A 19705-nucleotide genomic window follows, 5' to 3' on the forward strand; every position below is an offset into this window, starting at 1 on the left:
AGTTTCTGCTCTAAGAAGCATATCTCTTAGCATTCACAGTTGACACAAAGAGAAATATTTGAGTGAATCTGAACTTTTCTATGCTTGATAAGGAAAGAACATTTAAAGCAATAGGAGCAAATCACAATGTTCTTAACCAAAGTTGCCAGATTCTATAAATTCCTTCTGCTTAGTTCCCAAACACTTTGGGGAGGAATCCATACTTGGAGTCTCATGGAAGAAGAATGGATAAGAAACAGCTACTAGAGAAATATATTTCAGAAATACAGTACTAATAGTGCTTTCCCCAGAAAATGTAGCAAAGGCAATTTATGAACACAAAAATTTTTCCGTCATCAGGAAAAGCTGCCTCATGTAATGTTATAAATTACATGATGTTTCCCCCAGTCTTTACAAAGTGTACCAAGCTGAAAGCGGATCTGTAGGAGATAGTAGTTTCTAAATCACCTCAAAGTCAAATATTTTCTTTTTCATCATCATTTAGGAAACACATTAGTAACCTAAACCTGACTGAACCACACACCAGAGTTAAGAGGAATGAGTCCTGATTAAACACCTGGATCTCTTTAATAGCAACTTCAATATAATCATCAGTAACCACAGGGCTTTGGAAAATTAAAATGGTAATGCATGATCCCAAGCAAAGCTTCAGATGAACACCTCTAGCGCCATTTGAGGTTTGGAATTCACCAAATAATAGAGTATGAGCTAAAAAGGCATTTACATTCCAGCACCTGCCACTCATTATCTGCATCTATTTGGGCAAGGAATTAAACTTCTGTGAACTTAGGTTTCTTATCCTCAAAACAGGAAAAACACTACTCACGTGGCCCAGTTCACATAAGATTGTAGCACCAGCAGCAGCAGCAGTAGAAGTAGTAGTAGCAATACAACTTTCATTTTTTGAGTGCTTACTCTGTGCTGTGAACTGAAAACAACATGGTGAGGTGGGATACCATGTTTTACAGATGACGAAGCTGAGGCTCAGAAATAAGAACTTGCACAGGGTTGCACAGTCTGTTACTGGCAGAATCTAAGTGTCAACACCAACTACTCTGACTTCAGAGGTGATAAACTTGTTCACATCTCAAAATGCATTCATACACATTATCTAATGAGGTAATCCTGTTGACTGCACACAGTCATGTAATGTGTTATTACTATATTTTTTTAAAAGTTGCTAAAATGTATTTTTACTGGATACATAATACTATTCTTAGCAAAAGGACATCAACTCAAGAAACTATGGAAAAGGCATGAATGAATATGCAACTTGGAACCTGAAACAATGAAAAAATAAGACAAATAAAATAGATGTGACAGTTGGTGACATCATTTTGTACATTTGTGCATTCACTCACATCTGCACAGAGCCCCAGTCCACAAACATCAAATATCTCTCAAGATGTCAATGGAAATTGCTGAAAGCATTACAAAGAGCTGGGAGATTTGTTGTGTGTGACTCCACAAGCCAATGCTGATGACTTGGCAGGCTGCTCACAAGAGGTTATTAGGGACATAGGACAAGCATGTTAGGCTGCTAATAGCCTGTGGCCAAGTCTCTCAGGGAAAACAAAGCGCGGCAAGTTAGCAGAGCTGAGCATCTAGACAATGCTTTAGCCTCCTATTTGGTAGCCAAAAACAATTATGGTGAACTGGAAAGCTAACAAAGACATATCAACTATCCCTACATTGGCATATTTCTAAGTGTTTAAACCAGAGGAAAGATTTCATTCTCCAAGGACAGGTCAACGGAAATATGGCTAAATTCATGTTACTTGGTTGCAAACACTTTTCCCAGAAATAAGCTCAAAAAAAGTTGTTCTCTATATTTCTCCTCTACTTTCCTATTTTTTTCCATGAGACTATTCTCACTCCTTCCAGAGCCCCAGGCTGTCCCTCACATATGCCATCTCAGGCAGCAAAGTCCCAACAGCTCCTGGCCATCCTACCTCTTCCTTTACTATGCTGCTGCTCTTTGTTTCTTCTAAAAGAGATAAAATAACATCCCAAGACCACAGTGTACAGTTTCATAGACTGTTCACTACATAATCTCAGGTGGTGATCCCCTCGCAGAAATGATTTCACTCTCATCCTGGATATGGGCAGTGCACAATGTGTACAACCAAACTCAGCAGTCCTGTGTACAGATCCAACACCAGAACAGGCATGAAGAGTTTTCTGCATTCATCTGTTCATTCACTCATTCAACTCATACAGATTTATTGTGTCTAGTGTGCATCAGACACTTGACAAGTCCTAGGCAAACACCAGTAAATAATAGTGTGCAATCCCCGCCCTCGAGGAACTCACGGTCTAGACATGTCAACAATGAGTAATATTACAGAATAAAGCACGTTATGTCTGGGAGGTAGTCTAAAACAGGAGAAAATCCAGACGCGGTCCTAGCCCTGAGGAAGGGAGGGCACGTCTTACCACATTGGGGTTGACCTTATGTCGAAAGCATGTAATGTTCACCACATAAGGCCAATCGTCAGGCTCCATCAGTACCCCAGCAGCATGGGCACAAGTGACATGGAAGGAGGCTGGGCAGCGACCGTAGGAACACTGGATGCAGGCTCCAGAGACCCTCTTAACCCGGTGTCTGCAGAAGATGCATTTCTGGAAGGTTAAAAAAGAGAAGAATATCAATTCGTGTTCTGTAACCCAGTCAGTTCCCACAATTTACAGAACAACAGCTACTAGAAAAGAAAAAACAAAGAAAAAGCCGATTACATCAAGAAGTCCTGACCCTCCAGGGGCCCTAGTGGTGAAAGCATCTGTGGCAATGTAATCTACTTACTTTAAAAGAAGCACACTGCTATGGTCACAGACTACCAGACATATGTTTAACTATGTCTTGTAGCAAGGAAAGCCAAACACTTCTGCCTACTTCATACTCCCGTAGGCACAGAGCTCAGGAAAAGACCTCAGAAGTGCTGCTATAGATAATCCATGAATGCTGAAGCTACTTCTGTTTTACCCTCCTGTATTGCAGGTCTTTCTGTGCAACAAGAAGTACACTATGGGTTTGGAGGACAGGTCATTCTTTCATAAATTAGATGTGGTCTTCAAAAACACCCAAACAGCATAGGGGCAAGTTAAGTTTTCCAAAGACAAGGAAATGTAAAGTGTTAAATGGTCCAATGTGGAAACTAGTGTTTAATAATCCAAATCTGAACTCTTCATGACTGACAAAAAAAGTATGTCTCCCAAAGTGAGAAAACTGAAAATCACCCCAAAGGGCATAATTTGGTTGAATAACTATAGCTGATGATGCCTGCGGAAGAGAAGATGAAAATAAAAACAGCAATAATGATTACCACAATTCAAAAAGTAAATTGCACACAATTAGCCCTAAACATTATCAGTACATTTGTTATGAGAGATAGAGAAAAACAGCTTCACTAAATGTAAGTTGTGAACTAATACTTGAGGGTTAGGAAAAACTGGTTGTAGAAAAACACAGGGCCAGCTCTGGAAAGCAGAAGAAACAATGATCAAAAGCTCAAATTTTCATTCCGAAGAGTAAAAAAGGTCTGAAATCTGATCAAATGTTGGTGCTCTTCTTTTATAGGTAGATTTTCTTTCCTGGGACAATAAAGGTACTTAAACTCAAACCCTTTTAAAAACTAATATTTTATCAGAGACTTGCAAGAACCAATGTGCATTTAACTACTAACTCTTCATGTCCTCACATCTGATCAGTGACTTAATCTTTTAGATTCTGTCTCTTAATCTTACCCTGATCTCTCCCTTCCATCCATACCAACTGCCACTGCCTCCGTCCATGGTGTCTTGCCCAGCATCGTAATGGATTCCCAACGTGTATCTCCATCCTTTATTTCATTCTATCTCCATTTGTCTTCCCCAAAGCTGCCAGAGTGATTCTTTACAACATGAATCTCATGTCACCACCACCGCACTTAATATCCTTCACATAATTAAAGGTTTCTCTTTATCTCCAAGTCATTCCAAAAAAAAAGGAAAAGCATTAGGTGGAAGAGCAAAGCTTATAAAAGGCCCTTTATGGTCTAAGTGTTACTTCTCACTAGTACCCGTAAGGGCCCTACACGTTAAGTACTTATGTGATTTCCTTATACATCGAGATTCGATGTATAATCAAGCATTTTTAAGTGGAGATTGAGGATACAGCTTAGCTGATTAAAAAATCACGCACAGCTGGGCGTGGTGGCGCATGCTTGTAATCCCAGCACTTTGGGAGGCCAAGGCAGGCAGATCACGAGGTCGGGAGATCGAGACCATCCTGGCTAACACGGTGAAACCCCATCTCTACTAAAAAAACAAAACAAACAAAAAAAAGAAATTAGCCAGGCATGGTGGCGGGTGCCTGTAGTCCCAGCTACTCGGGACGCTGAGGCAGGAGAATGGCGTGAACCCGGGAGGCGGAGCTTGCCGTGAGGTGAGATCGTGCCACTGCACTCAGCCTGGGTGACAGAGAAAGACTCTAACTCAATGAAAATAAAATAAATAAATAAATAAATAAATAAATAAATAAATAAATAAAATAAAAATAAAAAATCACACACATGTATATACACACAAATACACAGAGAGAACCGTAAAACTAAAAAGACATCATAATCTGCCTAAGAGCATGATTTAATATTCTACCATGGTATCTCTTAGAAATCCATGCTATCAGTTTCATTACATTGTTCGTAATTTTTAGTATTTTGGTATCTTTTTGTCAGTTCCAATTACTTGAAATGTGATGGCAGATACAAAAGCAAAAACTCCTATTAGGAGCCCTAGGTGTTTTCAATCTTTTAAGAGTCTAATTATACAACATAGAGGTTAGTGTTTGAATAAGTTAAGATATTGACAGGTATATAAAAGGTGAAATTATGTCTTATTTTCCTAATTAAATAAGATCTTTTAAGAGTAGGATAGAGTGTTGTGACTTAGCTAATGAAAGCATTGGTATCTCCCAACCTCCATCACCATTAACTTCCTTACCAAAGGAGTAACAAGACAGATTACACTTAAGCCCAGAGAGGATTCAATCCTTGGAATCTAAGGAGGGACTTGCCCTATTCCAGGAGGACCAGAAGTGGTGACTTCTAAGGACAGAACCACAGTTTCCTTAGAAAGTCAACCTAACAGTAAACTATTACAGCTCAATGCTTTGCAAGATGTTTATTCAGAGTTGAGAAGACTTAAACATCACATAGGTTCTTGCAGAGACAGAGAACCCCATAAAACCTATGAGGGGAGCCGTTGTGAATGCATCCTGTAAGACAGTTACCATAGTATTTCAGACCCCCGTTTTCATCTGCTTGTTGCTAAAATCGTTTTTTTCCCACCCTGGCAGAAAAATCTCTGGAATTTGATGCCTCCAGATACCTGGGCTACAGTAGGTTTAAGACATCTATGTGCACTTAAGAATGTTACAAGAATGTTACAAATACGTGCTATGAAAGAAGTGAACAAACTGCTGCCTGGCACTAGAATAATATGAACAGGCATGGTACAATGAACAAATCATGCCTGGGGACAACAGAGGGAAGAAAGCTTTAAGAAAAGCAAAGACGAACTGGATCAAGGTGGTACACTCAATCCCTGCTACCATCTATCCAGGCCCAATCCCTACATAACTATGTAGGAAAAAGGATGAAGCCAAAACAGCACTGACAAGTAAGAGACAGTGCCATCAGAGGACCAGAAAATTTATGGAATTTCTATAGGTGGAATTAAACCAACAGAGAAACCAAAGAAGATAAGAACTAACGCAAAATAAGTGTTTGGCAAAGAATATCCTTTAGGCAAAGGATACCAAAGGAATAAGAATAATTCTCAGCCCCAAAGCCTCAGAGCCACCCCAAACCAAGTATCCATAATAAAAAAAGAAAAACAAGAAAAAAGGGGGGGGGGGGGGAAGGAAGAATCCATAATTAAAAGAAGCAGAACCCCTGGATCAACATGAGGTAATTTTTAAATTTTAAAAACAGTGCCACTCAGAATGTTTTTATTTATTTATTTATTTTGAGACAGAGTCTCGCTCTGTCGCCCAGGCTGGAGTGCAGTGGCCAGATCTCAGCTCACTGCAAGCTCTGCCTCCCAGGTTTACGCCATTCTCCTGCCTCAGCCTCCCGAGTAGCTGGGACTACAGGCGCCCGCCACCTCGCCCGGCTAGTTTTTTGTATTTTTTAGTAGAGACGGGGGTTTCACTAGGTTAGCCAGGATGGTTTCGATCTCCTGACCTTGTGATCCGCCCGTCTCAGCCTCCCAAAGTGCTGGGATTACAGGCTTGAGCCACCGCGCCCGGCCCAGAATGTTTTTAACATGATGTTTCTAAAGATCTTTAGGCTGGGAGTGGTGGCTCATAATCGCCTATAATCCCAGTACTTTGGGAGGCTGAGGCAGGTGGATCACCTGAGGTCAGGAGTTCAAGATCAGCCTGGCTAACATGGCAAAACCCTGTCTCTAATAAAAATACAAAAATTAGCCAGGCATTGTGGTGAGCACCTGTAATCCCAGCTACTCAGGTGGCTAAGGCAGGAGAATCACTTGACGCCAGGAGGCAGAGGTTGCAGTGAGCTGAGATCACAGCACTGCACTCCAGTCTGGGTGACAGAGTGAGATTCTGTCTCAAGAAAAGGAAAAAAAAAAATCTTTATGCATACTAAGATTTGGTAAACACTGCCTTAGGATAGGTGGGCTAGTTAACGTTTTCTCTATCCCTAGCCTACTGAGAAACTGACAATTCTTTGTAAATTTTATATTAGAGACAGGGTTTTGCCATGCTGCCAAGGCTGGATTTCAAAATCCTGAGCTCAAACAATTTGCCTGCTTTGGCCTTCCAAAGTGTTGGGATTATAGGCATGAGCCATCACGCCCAGCCTTGATTTTGCCTTCAGAATAAAGCCATGAGAATTACTAGAAAGTCAAAGTAAATAATATGCCAGGGCAGAGCTCCTGTCTCATCTGAGAGTCAAGGCTAGAGAGGGAAGTAGAAAAAAAAACCTTGGGCCGGGCGCGGTGGCTCAACCCTGTAATCCCAGCACTTTGGGAGGCCGAGACGGGCGGATCACGAGGTCAGGAGATCAAGACCATCCTGGCTAACACGGTGAAACCCCGTCTCTACTAAAAAATACAAAAAACTAGCCGGGCGAGGTGGCGGGCGCCTGTAGTCCCAGCTACTCCGGAGGCTGAGGCAGGAGAATGGCGTAAACCCGGGAGGCGGAGCTTGCAGTAAGCTGAGATCCGGCCACTGCACTCCAGCCTGGGCGGCAGAGCGAGACTCCGTCTCAACAAAAAAAAAAAAAAAAGAAAGAAAGAAAGAAAAAAAAGAAAAAAAACCTTGAATCAACCCCAAACTCAAGATAAATGGAGTTTCTGTATAAAAATATATATTAAAAATAAAAATTGAAAAATAAAATAATAAAATTAAAAAATAAAAGTGAAAAGTGTATGTTCTGTAGGGAGGGGAATGAAAGAAGGTTAGAGAGCACTGGATTCCAGGGAGCTGCTCGCTCAGCCAAAAGCTGTTAGTGGGTATCCCTGACAGGACAGTTCTGGCAAGGCTGATGTCAAGAAGAGAAGTGGCTCTGTTCTGCCCCAAGGTTCTAGCATATCTGGGTGGGGCCACTGAATTTGCATTTTTAACAAGTTTCCAGTGATACTGATGCTGCTGATCCACAGCTTACACTTTGAGAGCCATGAGGTTACAGGGTTAAAAAGTGAAAAGGTGTCACTCATGCTGACAGCTTCTAGTATAAGGGAGTTAAGGAAGTGCAATGATTTTTTTTTTTCACCTATTCTTCAGTGTCAAGGGCTGAGAGAATCCTCAGGCCAGTGTGATTTATAGAGCACTGTACTTTCTTGGGGGACTGGATTTCCATACTTATTCCAGTGGCATAGGCCATTAAGGCTACTAATGGATTGCAGAAGTAATGAAGTATCTGGCAATGAGGCTTTGTGTATCATTAGATTTCCTTCAGCATCCAGCTTGGCAAAGGGCATCAAGAAATGATGAGCTGTGAAGGAGCTGGAGGTTCAAAGCACATCTCCTTCCCCTCTTTCCTACTGATATGATTTCTGACATTATTTTGTTGTTGTTTTGCCAGTTTTATGATTCTTTTTTCTTACACAAATAGGCAGGTAATTCCAAAACAGGTGTGAATGCTTTTTAATTGTTTCATGATCAAGTCACAGGCTAATGATAATGATACATTAGCTCATTTCTTTTGCCTTTTGCCCCCTAAAGACACTTTTTCTAAGTACCACACAGCAAGTTAACATTCCCAGCTCAAACAGGCAACAATGTTTGGCTCAACAGACATCACTATTGCTGCAGGCAAGTCAAAGGATTGAGACTAAAACCTTCAGTTTGCTCCAAGTCCTTAAATACAGGGTTCGTAATAGAATCCTTTGATTTTTAACCCTACCTGTAAGACTTATGTTCTGCTCATTAGTATTCATTAGGTCCATCACTCATGTGTCAATACTGGCTAGCACTGGGGGAAGTCTGAGTTCTACAGTAAGGAGGATAGTCTAGCCACAATAAAATGCAGAATGGAACAACTGCCATTTGAGAGTGAGATTCAGAAGGAGAAGAGAGAGTAGATTAATAAAGAGAAATCAATTTATCTAGTCAGCTAAACAGTGGCTGGGGAAAGAAGGAAATGGAGGATATTGAAAAGCAAGGTCCCCAGTGCACTGATACCACAGGGTTTGGGCTGTTTTGTGAGAGGCAGCAATTAATATGCAGCCTCATTCACATATGAATGATATGATAAAACAAATCCTGTTTACTTGGTCAACTGGTCGTAACATGATAAGTCCTCTGTCTCTCTTCCCAAAAAAAGTTATTTCTTATGCACTCCGAGTTCAGAGCATTAAAATAAATGGCTCATAATGCCAAGAGTGTTGAATTAAATCCTTATCATAAATAAGGTATAAGAAGCCATTTATCTCAAGGCTTTTTGTTTGGTAAGATTCACCCTGCAAAAGGTGAGAAAGCTAAGAAAAGTCAAGTAGCGGGGAAAGGCCAGTAGGATGAGCTCAGTTGGGCCAAGAGACAGAGCTAAAAAAATGGACAGAGTTGGCCAGGGATCAGATATAAGGTTACATGTATTCACAATAAGGCTAATGAGTCACTGTTGCCACTGAGAAAATGTTAAATAAAAATCACAAAAGAATTCTAGAACTTGAAAGGCCAAGGCAGTTCAGACACAAACCGACAAATTAACAAATGACTTGTGAAAAGTACTACGCCAACAGCACAGTCATACTTTGTTTTATTTTGGATCAAAAGATACATCACAAGGAAGATCAAGTATGAATCCTTCCGCAAGCACCTTTTAAGCCAAGTAGCAGAACACTGACTGTACACATAAACAGCCATTAACTATATGACTGTTCCCTTAATGCATATAATGTATTATTTTACTCTTTCAGCCATTTCAATACTTACTAAATATCTTCTATGTACGATCATTTTGCAAAATGCAAAGGTAGAAAAATGAAAAAGATATACAATCCTTGTATTTAAGGAGCTTCATTTGGTATAAAAAATAGCTATAACAAAAGTTTTACAACCATAATCACAATAGGAAAGATAAAGTACTGACAGATTTAAGAGACGATTGGACTGGCAGGGCAAGGCGAAGCAGCATGTGAGCCTCACTGGGTTACCTACCCCCACCCAGCCCTCAAACCATTCTACTGAGCAGATATAGAAGAGGGACAGGAGAGGATGAACTTCATGACAGCTACCTAAGGGGCACTAAATACAGGACAAGGAAGCAGGTATGACTCTACTTTGATGACTCAGGTCATGGAGGAGCCCATGATGTGGCAGGAGAGTGTAGGCAGCTCGCCTGTGTACCACTCTGAACTGAAGGCCAAGAGTCACCGAGACCAGACACAGCTGGATGAGTTCCATCCTGATGGCTCCCAAGAACTCATAATAAAGCAAAAACAGGGTTTCTCTCAAAGTTTTCTGTAATTAATTTCTCGGAGTTTAGATGCTGTGTGCAGTGCGTCGGCACCAGGTCAGCTGCTGCACTGGAGGGTTACTGGCAGACATGCTGCACGCGGGCTGAGTCTGCAGCCGCAGGGACCCAGGGCCTGCCTCATGGCTCACAGAAGCTACCCAGCAGGGTTTTAAAGGACTAAGAAAGCCATAAAGAAGAGGTAGACTGTGGGCTTACCCTGAAGGACTAGCTGGCTTCAGCCACTGCATGTAGGAGTGGGATGAAGGAGGAGGAAAAACATTCTAGATGGAAGTAACAAAGCTCAGAAGGAAAAAAAAAAAGACATGAGCAAAACAGAGTCAGGAAGTATGAGCACAGCCAAGGGATGGCAGGCTGGAAAGGTGGGATACTGAAAGGCCTTGGATTGTACTCTGGCACAAGCTTCACTTGCCCAGGTGAGAGACTCACTATCGCTTATTAGTAGCAGCTAATTTTAGGTGGAAATTAGGACTACCATTTTATTACAATTTTCTGAGTGGCTCTGGGTTAAGCTTCAGGCAATCAAGCAATTCTACAGACCAGACAACCCAGCAAATCAGCATCATCTTTAGCTGGAAATGCCTGTTGGTCAGGCATGTCTCTTTGTCCATCTTTTGCTCCTTTAGAGTGGGACAAATTCTAACCTGCCTTTTTATTAAAGGCACCTGTCACAGTATACAAGCTAAGTATCTGGGGAGTACGTCGACCAATTGCCATACTCCTCTAGTCTCCCAAGTAGGGAGTATTTAGTACTTCCTAGCCGTCTGTCTGTGAATTCAGACAGACCTGGTTGGGAACTCTAGCCTGGCACAGGAATAAGGGTAAGTCACCGAAACTGCAAAATTAACATGGCCCAAACAGACAGAAGTGAATGGGTAAGAAGGTTGTGGGTGAAACAGGCCAGTCTCTGGATGCTTTCCCTAGAGCAAGGGAAAAGCATCCAGAGACTGGCCTGGATGCTTTTCTCTGGCCCTTTCCCTAGAGCCCTCTTAGCAGAAAATAGTGCTTCCCCTCTGCACTTAACTACCTGTGCTGTGCAGAAAACACACACATAAAAGCAGCATTTACAAAGAAATTAAATATTAAAGGCAACAAAACAATCTCAAGTTGAAAGAAGCACTTCGCTGATAGCATACAGCAGCATTTGCTGATGAATCACAAAATAAGCAATGTTATGTATGTTGAAAAAAATCAATCACTTAACCATTTTTACTTCTCTCATAGCCTGTTTGGGTTCTATCCTTTATTTCAAATTTAAAGGGCAAAAGGGGTACACAATGATAGCATATAGAGAGCTTTATTCTGAATACTTATTAAGTGCCACTAAACATCTTTCAGCTGACGGGTGGGGAAAGAAAGCCTCCTAAACCACAAAATAGGTGTTATCTAAGTACTTCTGTATTTGCATTTTTATTTCTTTTCATGTTCCTATTGAAGAGCATCTATTTCCTAAAGGAAATTTCATTATTTGAAATTACTGTTTACAGAAATCCTTACTCTCATTGGATAAAGCATTTATTAGTTGAACTCAGAATTACTGAATTATGTGGTTAACAAAAGTCACTCTGTCCTTTCTGATACAATTGTATCCTGCTAGAGTCACTGATGTATATGCTCTCTACCCTATAAAAATCTACCCAGATTGGTTTAATTACTTAGAAGAATTTCTTAACTCTATTCAACTTACCTAGTTTTAGATCTCTCTGAATTCATGTTGGAAACCATAATATTTTAATGATTGAATTCACATTAGTTAAATTAAAGGACACACAATTTTCCCATATGGCACAATTTAGGAAGGCTGGCTTACAAGCTCTCTATTGCTCCAAGAACAAGCAAAAAAAAAAAAAAAAATCTATTTATTATGAATATCAGGTATGATTTGCTATTGGCATTACGGAAGCAAAGACTAGTACACATTTTTTTTTTTTTTTTTTTTTTGAGACGGAGTTTCGCTCTGTCGCCCAGGCTGGAGTGCAGTGGCCGGATCTCAGCTCACTGCAAGCTCCGCCTCCCGGGTTTACGCCATTCTCCTGCCTCAGCCTCCCGAGTAGCTGGGACTACAGGTGCCCGCCACCTCGCCCGGCTCGTTTTTTGTATTTTTTAGTAGAGACGGGGTTTCACCGGGTTAGCCAGGATGGTCTCGATCTCCTGACCTCGTGATCCACCCGTCTCGGCCTCCCAAAGTGCTGGGATTACAGGCTTGAGCCACCGCGCCCGGCCTTGAGCCACCGCGCCCGGCCTCACATTTTCTATTTATTTCTGGCCTTGGACCTGAAGGCCTAAAGGTATCTGAGAAAAAACAACAACAACAACAACAGGATACATCAAAGATAAGAACTAATTATCCTTAGCTATATTTGTTCTTGGGCAGTGCAAATATCCAACAGCATGAAAGGTTGCAGTTGTGGTTTGCTGACATTTTTTCAGAGAGGAGTGTATAGTTCCTTAAATCTCTGTTTCATGTATATTTATTGAAATGCATTCATTTATGAGGACCGGGGTGAAACAGTAAAGATATCTCTGATTCATGGATGTGCAATAAAGAAATTGTGTCCCACAAGTGAGTTTCAAGCACCTCCATCCTATCCAACTTCCCCTAGGCATTTTTTAACAGTTTAGATGAACCTTTGTAGACATTCCTGCTATATATACTTACCTTGGTTATAGTGGTTGGGAAAAGGAACAATAAAAAGATCTCATCATTTTTCTTTGATAACTACATAAGCTGCTATGCTGGGGTATTCTTCCTTTTCTGAACATTAGAAGCTATCCCAAGGCCCCTGAGTGCATCTGACCCTTATTAGAAACCGTCACCCATGAATTGTTCTGTCTGTGACCTGCCACAACCTCTTTGCCTCCTGTCTTTCAATTATGCTATCAGCAGCCCACATTGAGGAAATTTATGATTGAGTTGAAATACCCACACACTGTGTCTCCAAATAAAACTGAGGAAGCAGTGATGAAAAGCTATAAAGTCAATGCAGTGCAGACATGTCCCGGGTGACCTTTCAGAGGAAGCGCCTTTTCAGGGGAGACAACTGCGGCTATGAGAAGAGTTAACTCAGTATATGGTTCCTCTGTAAGGACACAGGCTGTCCAGTCCACAGCCCATCCCTTCTCCTGTAGCCCCCAACCACCACTTTCCTCTACGTTAAGGATCTGAGATGGTTGCTACAGGAGAAAAATCACGCAGCAGGAGTTTGTGGATTTGTCTTCTAGATGAGATAAATGTGGGGTTTCCAATCTTAAGTGGCCCTTAAGGTCACTTAGAAATTCCTTTTTACCTTTCCCAACTTAAGGAATGGACAAAAGGTAGTAAAACAGGCTCTGTTAAAGCCTGAATCCTAACCCTGCCACCATGTGGCTTTGCACTGTATTACTCATCAGGATACTGCTTCTAGATTATCCAGGCCGACTTCCTTTGAGGACAAGTAAATGGTCAATATTTTTGCAGTGATCTATTTGTGATTAGAACAATGGGTCACTTCTCCAAGCTTAGTTGCTTCACTGGATAGGTAAAGATGGTAACAGCACCTATTCCTCATGAAGCTGCCCTTAAAAAAAGAGCATACATAAGAGGTTTAGTACAGTACCTGATACACAGTAAAAGGTAAATAACGCTGCTGCCCTTATCCTTCAATAAACCTGTTTTAAAACATTACTTCTCTTCAATCAGAACTAAAGTCCTCACATTCTAAAGACAGTCGTGCCTCTTCCTTCACCTAGATAATACCAGTCATGGGGCATGAAATTCCTCAACTTCCCTCCCCTCTACCTTCAGATCCACAGATGGTTTCAAAATATTTATGCTTATAATTACTTAGACATTATACAACTAAGTACATCTTCTTACTTAATGCATTAATAGATTGCTGCAGTACAAATTAATTTTTATAATATTTTAATAACCGTACTTCAATATAATTGTTTCCGCTGTAATCCTGTGTATTTTAAATACTTAAAAGTATTTTTCTGAGAAGAGGTCCATACGCTTTGCCAAAAACTGCCAAAGGAGTCCAAGACACAAACACAAAAAAACCCAGATGAAGAACAATCAAAAATGCTGACCATCCAATGCCAAATGAGAAGCGTGGATTATAAGTTACATGAATACAGTAACAATAAACATGTACATATGTGAGCAGAGATAAAATGAATAAGCAAAACTGAAGAATATCATGTGTAATTAGGGGAAGCTTGAGTTTTCCTTTCTCTTTTTTCGTGTTGTTATTTTACTATTTTTATTATAATAATGAAAAAAGATGGAGCATAAACCCTGATTATCTTCAGAGCTATTTTATTCGTCATGTTGTTTCAGACTCAGAACTGGCAGATTCACTCTCACAATGAATCAACAACACAATGCTCTACCCTTCATTTTCCTGTGTTTCTTGTTAGTCATTAACAGATCCTCAAAAGAGGGGTGGCCATAACGGAGGAGTAAGGTAAATGCAAACATGCACACTGTCTTCATGGAAGTAACACCACTCCATCTACATTACCTCCAATGTTTTTTTTTCTGTCATGAAAAATTGGATGACTGACTCCAAACAGATATTGGACAAGCCCAGCAATTAACTCTTTAGCCAAAGAGTGAGAACATTAACTTTTAAAAGTTCATTTCAATTAAAAGTAAATATTTTGTGGATGCTAGGCCACACTTTACTTATTCTTGGCATGCCTTTTATAATGCACTTTCCATTCTCCCTCTATTTCTTAACGGAATTTCCTCAATATTTAAAAATTCCATTTCTATGAGGTCTCTTCAAACAGAACAATCAATTACCCAAGCAGATGTGTGCAAGAACACGTTCATACTCTAAAAGACATGTACTGCTTATGTTCTGGCTCACTGGCAATCATAAAACTAAAGTGTGCTCTTCTATAATCTCCAGGACTTTTTTGAAAGACGAAGATTACCCAGTCCATCCTGGAATTCCTATACCTCTGTTTCTCTACAGGTGCCTATGGATCAATAGGAAGCCCATGGAAGAAATGCCCAGCAAGCTTCACGGCAGTGAAAGACAAAGTGTTTCTAAGTGTAAGTACATATATATTTTAGTGCTTCAACTCTGAGGCCAAAGTGGTAGTTTTCAATGATAAATTATGAAGAGAAACATCTTTCTCTGGAATCCTATCCAAACAACCCTGGTCAGATTAATGCAAAATGAGGACAGAGAAAGAAGAGTTCAAGGCCTCTAGTTTTTTGTAATAACAGTAACACTTGGGGTTCATGATAACGCTCACTGCCATCAAAGCAGATTTTCAGGCTAACTCAATACCCTCACCCCCACCTGGCAGAGTAAAGGAGAGTGCGTAGGAGTCCCAGCTCTCCCACTAAGATGCCAGTTACCATGTCCCTCTGAGCCTCAGGTTCCACAGCTGTACTTCAGAGGATTACTGTGGTCATCAATGGAATAATGGATACAGAAGTGCTCTCTAAAGAAAAAAAGGCATCACGAACACAGTCATTCCTACTATTTTCTTTTAAAAATGAAGAAGAAGAAGAAAAAAGAAACAGCAGAATGTAATAATACATCAGTTCTTTTCAGTTTGCCAACACAAAAGGCCAAAGAGCTTGGGTATAAGATCCACAACACAATGTAATAATACATCAGTTCTTTTCAGTTTGCCAATGCAAAAGGCAAAAGAGCTTGGGTATAAGATCCACATGGGACAAAAAAAAAAAAAAAAAAAAAAAAATCAGATCACTCCAGTTATCAGGGGTATATATGAAAAAAGGACAAAAAGTAAGTGACATTAACCAAATAACACTTCAGGAAACAGTACAGAGAAGCATGTGCTGAGCCCAGGGTCTGGGACCTGTGTCAGGACAAGCATCACCAACTCTTCTCCCTTCTTCTCGACCTAATCTCTACCAGGTTCCCTGGTCAGGCCTGCCTCAGCACCATGTGACTTTTCCTGCCCATGTCTTCCCAGTCTCAGGCTGATGTGTTCGTTCTTCAGCCCTTGCTTCCCATTTTCATGGCAAGTGTGACGGCCAAGGCTTAACTCAATATTCTCAGTCTATGTTTCTCAGATTTATTTTTGCGGAGAGAAAAAAAACAAACACTTGTCAGATTCAGGGTTTTCAGCCAGGACTTTGAAGTATTTTGTTTTTGTAGCCATGTTTAGTAAATTATTTTTTATAGATCCATTCACTAAAATCACATATCTATCTAACTCTTAACAAAAGATAAGAAACTAGACATCTGTGCCCAAATATATTTCTTAAAGTATAGGGAATGTGTATTTCTGCCATTTCCTAGAGGAAAAAACTCTTTGTTTAAATGATTTTAAGTATAAAGTGTTTTAGTGAAAAAAAATTCTATAGTAGCAGAGTGGAAAAATTATTGTATTCTATCACTAGACTTGTGTAATGTTTGCCGAAATCTTTTTTTTTCTTTTATTGCCTATGTTTATCCAGTTTGCCAAAATCTTTCACATGGTTTTCACCTCTCTCCCAAGTGAATTCAGACCTCCACTCTGGACTTGTACTAGCTTAAAGCCATTCATATGACAGTGACAAAAGAAGTCTCCACTGAAAACCATTCGAGAGCCTCGAAAGAAAGAGTCACCTGGTCAGGTTCATTTGAAGTATTCATGAACTCAACAGAAGATCAGATTAAAAATAGAGCCCCCAAGCAATGGAGGTTTTGGGGGTTTTTCCTCAAATTTTAGGCTTTATAATGGTGTTTTCACAACATGGCCCACCTGCCCATAAAATGCTTCCATGCTCCACCAGTATTAATAGTTTCACTTGCAAACTTACATAATGGACATGAATAGGATGTTCAATTCATTCTTCCCCTTGCAAGAAAAGTACAGTTCTCAGTAGTCACATACGAGAATTGTAACAATGGATTGATATTCTGGTGTGTAACCTATTTTTGAAGGTGATGGCTGGACACACTGGACAAATCACAGGCAACATATATTCTTACAATGTGAGTCAAAGATAAACATGCCTAGAAAACTATACCTGTTGAGGGAGGGAGGAGACACCACACATCTAACAGACATGTAGAAATAGTGTTATGGTTTTGACTATTCTGCAATTCTGAATCTTCTATGGGGAGGTCAATTATAAACACAAGCAGTCCATTCTAAAGTCATTCCTTCATTTGACCACACCAGGCACTAATGAAAAGGAAGCTTAACCCTTCTGAAAACATTTTAAACCCGACCAAATTAAAAGTAGCACCAGAGGGATTATTATTATTATTATTATTATTATTTTAGCAAGAACCCACAAGCAATTTACTTGACTAGAGGAAAAAGTGCAAAGAAATCCTTTATCACAAAATAGCTTCTTGAATCTTCCTACCAATAAATCTCCCATCCCTCCAAGAATGCCTATCTTCCCTGCTGATAACAAGCTGTGGAGATAAATATTTTATTTTTTTCTACAAAACCCCAAATGATGTTTTCAAATAAAATAAAAATAAATCTACTACAAGCTACTGTCAAAAATGGTCCTAGAAGAGGTAAATGTCATTTTAAAGGCTGTGTGTTAAAATATTTAGGAGAAAGAATCTGCTTGTCAAGTTCCAACAGGAAGCTCTGAAGAGGTTATAAGTGCATCTATCAAATTTTCATCTACCTTAAGGCTGACCTACTGAGGAAACCACAGAAAGCCTGGTCCTGTGTAATGAGGGAGCTGGAAGGGCTGGGGGTTTCAAGCATTGGACAGCAACAACGTCACAATCAAGCACAAAGATAAGGCTTGGGGGATTCTGCAGTGGTTCCCCAGGGAAGATGCACTGGCATGGGTAGGCAGGCAGCTGCATTCTGCTTCAAGCCACAGTTCAAGCTTAGGAATGGAACCCAGCTGATGGTCTTTTGAAATCCCTCATGAGAACTCTGACCTCTCATGCCAAATCTAGCAAAGCAGCATCCACCAAATCTGAGCAAAAGAAAGACCCAGCCAGTAAAATACGGCAAGGTTTTGTTTTTTGGTTTTTTTTTTTTTTTTTTTTTTTTTTTTTGCTTTTTTGCTTTTTTGTTGTTGTTCTTTAAGTCTAATTTAAAGTGCTTCCATAACCCCACCCTTTGGGAATTACATGCAGTGACCTTTTTTTTTAACAAGGAAAATTTGGTTTTAAGGAGCTTATGGGAACATTTAACTTGGACTGGAAAGGTTATTTGCTCCGTGTTAGGCTAAAAGCCAAAATCCACTTTTAACCAGAGATGATTTTCATATTATACCTCACAAGAGTATTGTGTCATGTGAGCAGGCTGCAGCGATAAGCAGTGAAGTGAAGTTAGGACTTCCCCCAAAGACTCATTAAAATGTATTATTAAGCAGAAAAACTCAGAAAATCCAAAAGGAACCCGTCTATACTATCTCAGAAACAGTAAAAATGCTTTCCAAATTATTATTTCCTTTGCTCTGCCTCCCTACAAATACCACTAAGTCAATACTGTGAAGAACTCGATCCTGCTGCAAAAGAAGATGAAAATGCCTCAAAGTTGTGTGCCACTATGACGCTCTGTATATAATTTTTCCTTAAATGTGCTATGGAGGAACATATGATGACTTCAAGTGACTGCAAAATATAATAATAAGAAGAAACCTGTGAAGATTCTACAATTTGCTTTTTTTTACACTATTCAACCCACAAAATAAAACATGGTAAATTAGAAACATTTACCTAGGAAACATGACACTTTCCAATTTTGGTTTTTATAATTCCAAATTTTAGCAGCTCCAATATTTTTCTTTTTCCTTCCTGTTCTGGTTTTTAACTCATCTCGATTTTTTTTCTCAATTCTTGAAAATTTTCCCCACCACTTCAATTTTTAAAAAGTAATGATTTCATTTAAGTCAGGCAAAAGTGCTTTAAGAAAGCTGGACAAAATACCGGCTTTCTTACCAGATTCTACAAAAATGTGAAAGCACACTTGCAAAGGAGTTCCAAGCTGCTATGGAAATGGCTTTTTTTTTTTTTTCCCCCTTTTCTTTTTTTCCAAAATAACAGTACTCCTGGCTCAGGACTGCTGGCATACAAGCTTCCAATCCAAGCCCATTGACAGCTTGTGGAGTGGACAGATGAGGCATGGAAAATATTTTAAATTAGTTCATTTATCTTGTTGAGACACAGGAAACGGCGACAAATCTCTCACATAAAGAAGGAATACAGAAAGACAACGCACCCCCTGTAATGTGTAGCAAATTTAGTCCATTAAGACAAACCTTTCAGATGACTGCATATTATCTAACAACAGCCACACCTCATATGTTGAAGGAATATTTTATCATTAAAAGATCCAGAAAGCTGGCTAGAAATCATGGACTGCTTCTGAATTTTAACAGACTCAAATTTTAGCACTCAAATAGTTTTGAAATCAATGTTTTTGAGTAATCTTAAGCAGATCCTGGGCCAATACTAATACTAGTGAAGAAAAATGTAACAAAGAACTGCAAGTTCTTAAACAAGAGTTTAAAAATGTCACATTTTAGGATAAGACAACAAAAGCTGGATTAAAGAGAGAATGTGATGCTCCCTTAAATGTGAATGAACAAAACAGCATTTCTCCTAGGTCCCATTCCAGGGTTCACAACAACATGTACTTTTGGCCCCATGGCTCCTGTCCACTTCAACAGTCCTTCCCAGGCGGACAAAGCAGGGGCTTCAGGCCTGGAGCAAGAAGCAAGTGGATACAGGGGAGCCAAACACTGGTCTCAGGACTGGTTCCACCAAAATCACTAGGAATCAGAG

General features: G+C 40.0%; 1 protein-coding gene across 10 annotated transcripts in view; it reads right to left on the reverse strand.

The window, feature by feature from the left end:
• The window catches only part of KDM4C (lysine demethylase 4C), a 432363-nt gene that overhangs the window by 65264 nt on the left and 347394 nt on the right, over nt 1-19705 (reverse strand). For 5 of the 10 annotated variants that reach the window (XR_002731804.2, XM_023213142.2, XM_023213143.2 and 2 more), the window contains 2 exons: nt 2437-2622; nt 827-928 (listed from right to left, as the gene is read on the reverse strand). Coding sequence is in view for 7 of the 10 variants with exons in the window: in XM_023213142.2 (XP_023068910.1) it covers nt 827-928; nt 2437-2622 (288 nt within the window). In the remaining 3 variants the exon portion in view is untranslated. The remainder of the gene's footprint in view (nt 1-826; nt 929-2436; nt 2623-19705) is intronic. The other 5 variants (XR_002731803.2, XR_002731805.2, XM_023213146.2 and 2 more) reach the window with 1 other exon arrangement.

Source organism: Piliocolobus tephrosceles, chromosome 14, assembly GCF_002776525.5.
Source record: "Piliocolobus tephrosceles isolate RC106 chromosome 14, ASM277652v3, whole genome shotgun sequence".
Classification (NCBI taxonomy): Eukaryota; Metazoa; Chordata; class Mammalia; order Primates; family Cercopithecidae; genus Piliocolobus; species Piliocolobus tephrosceles.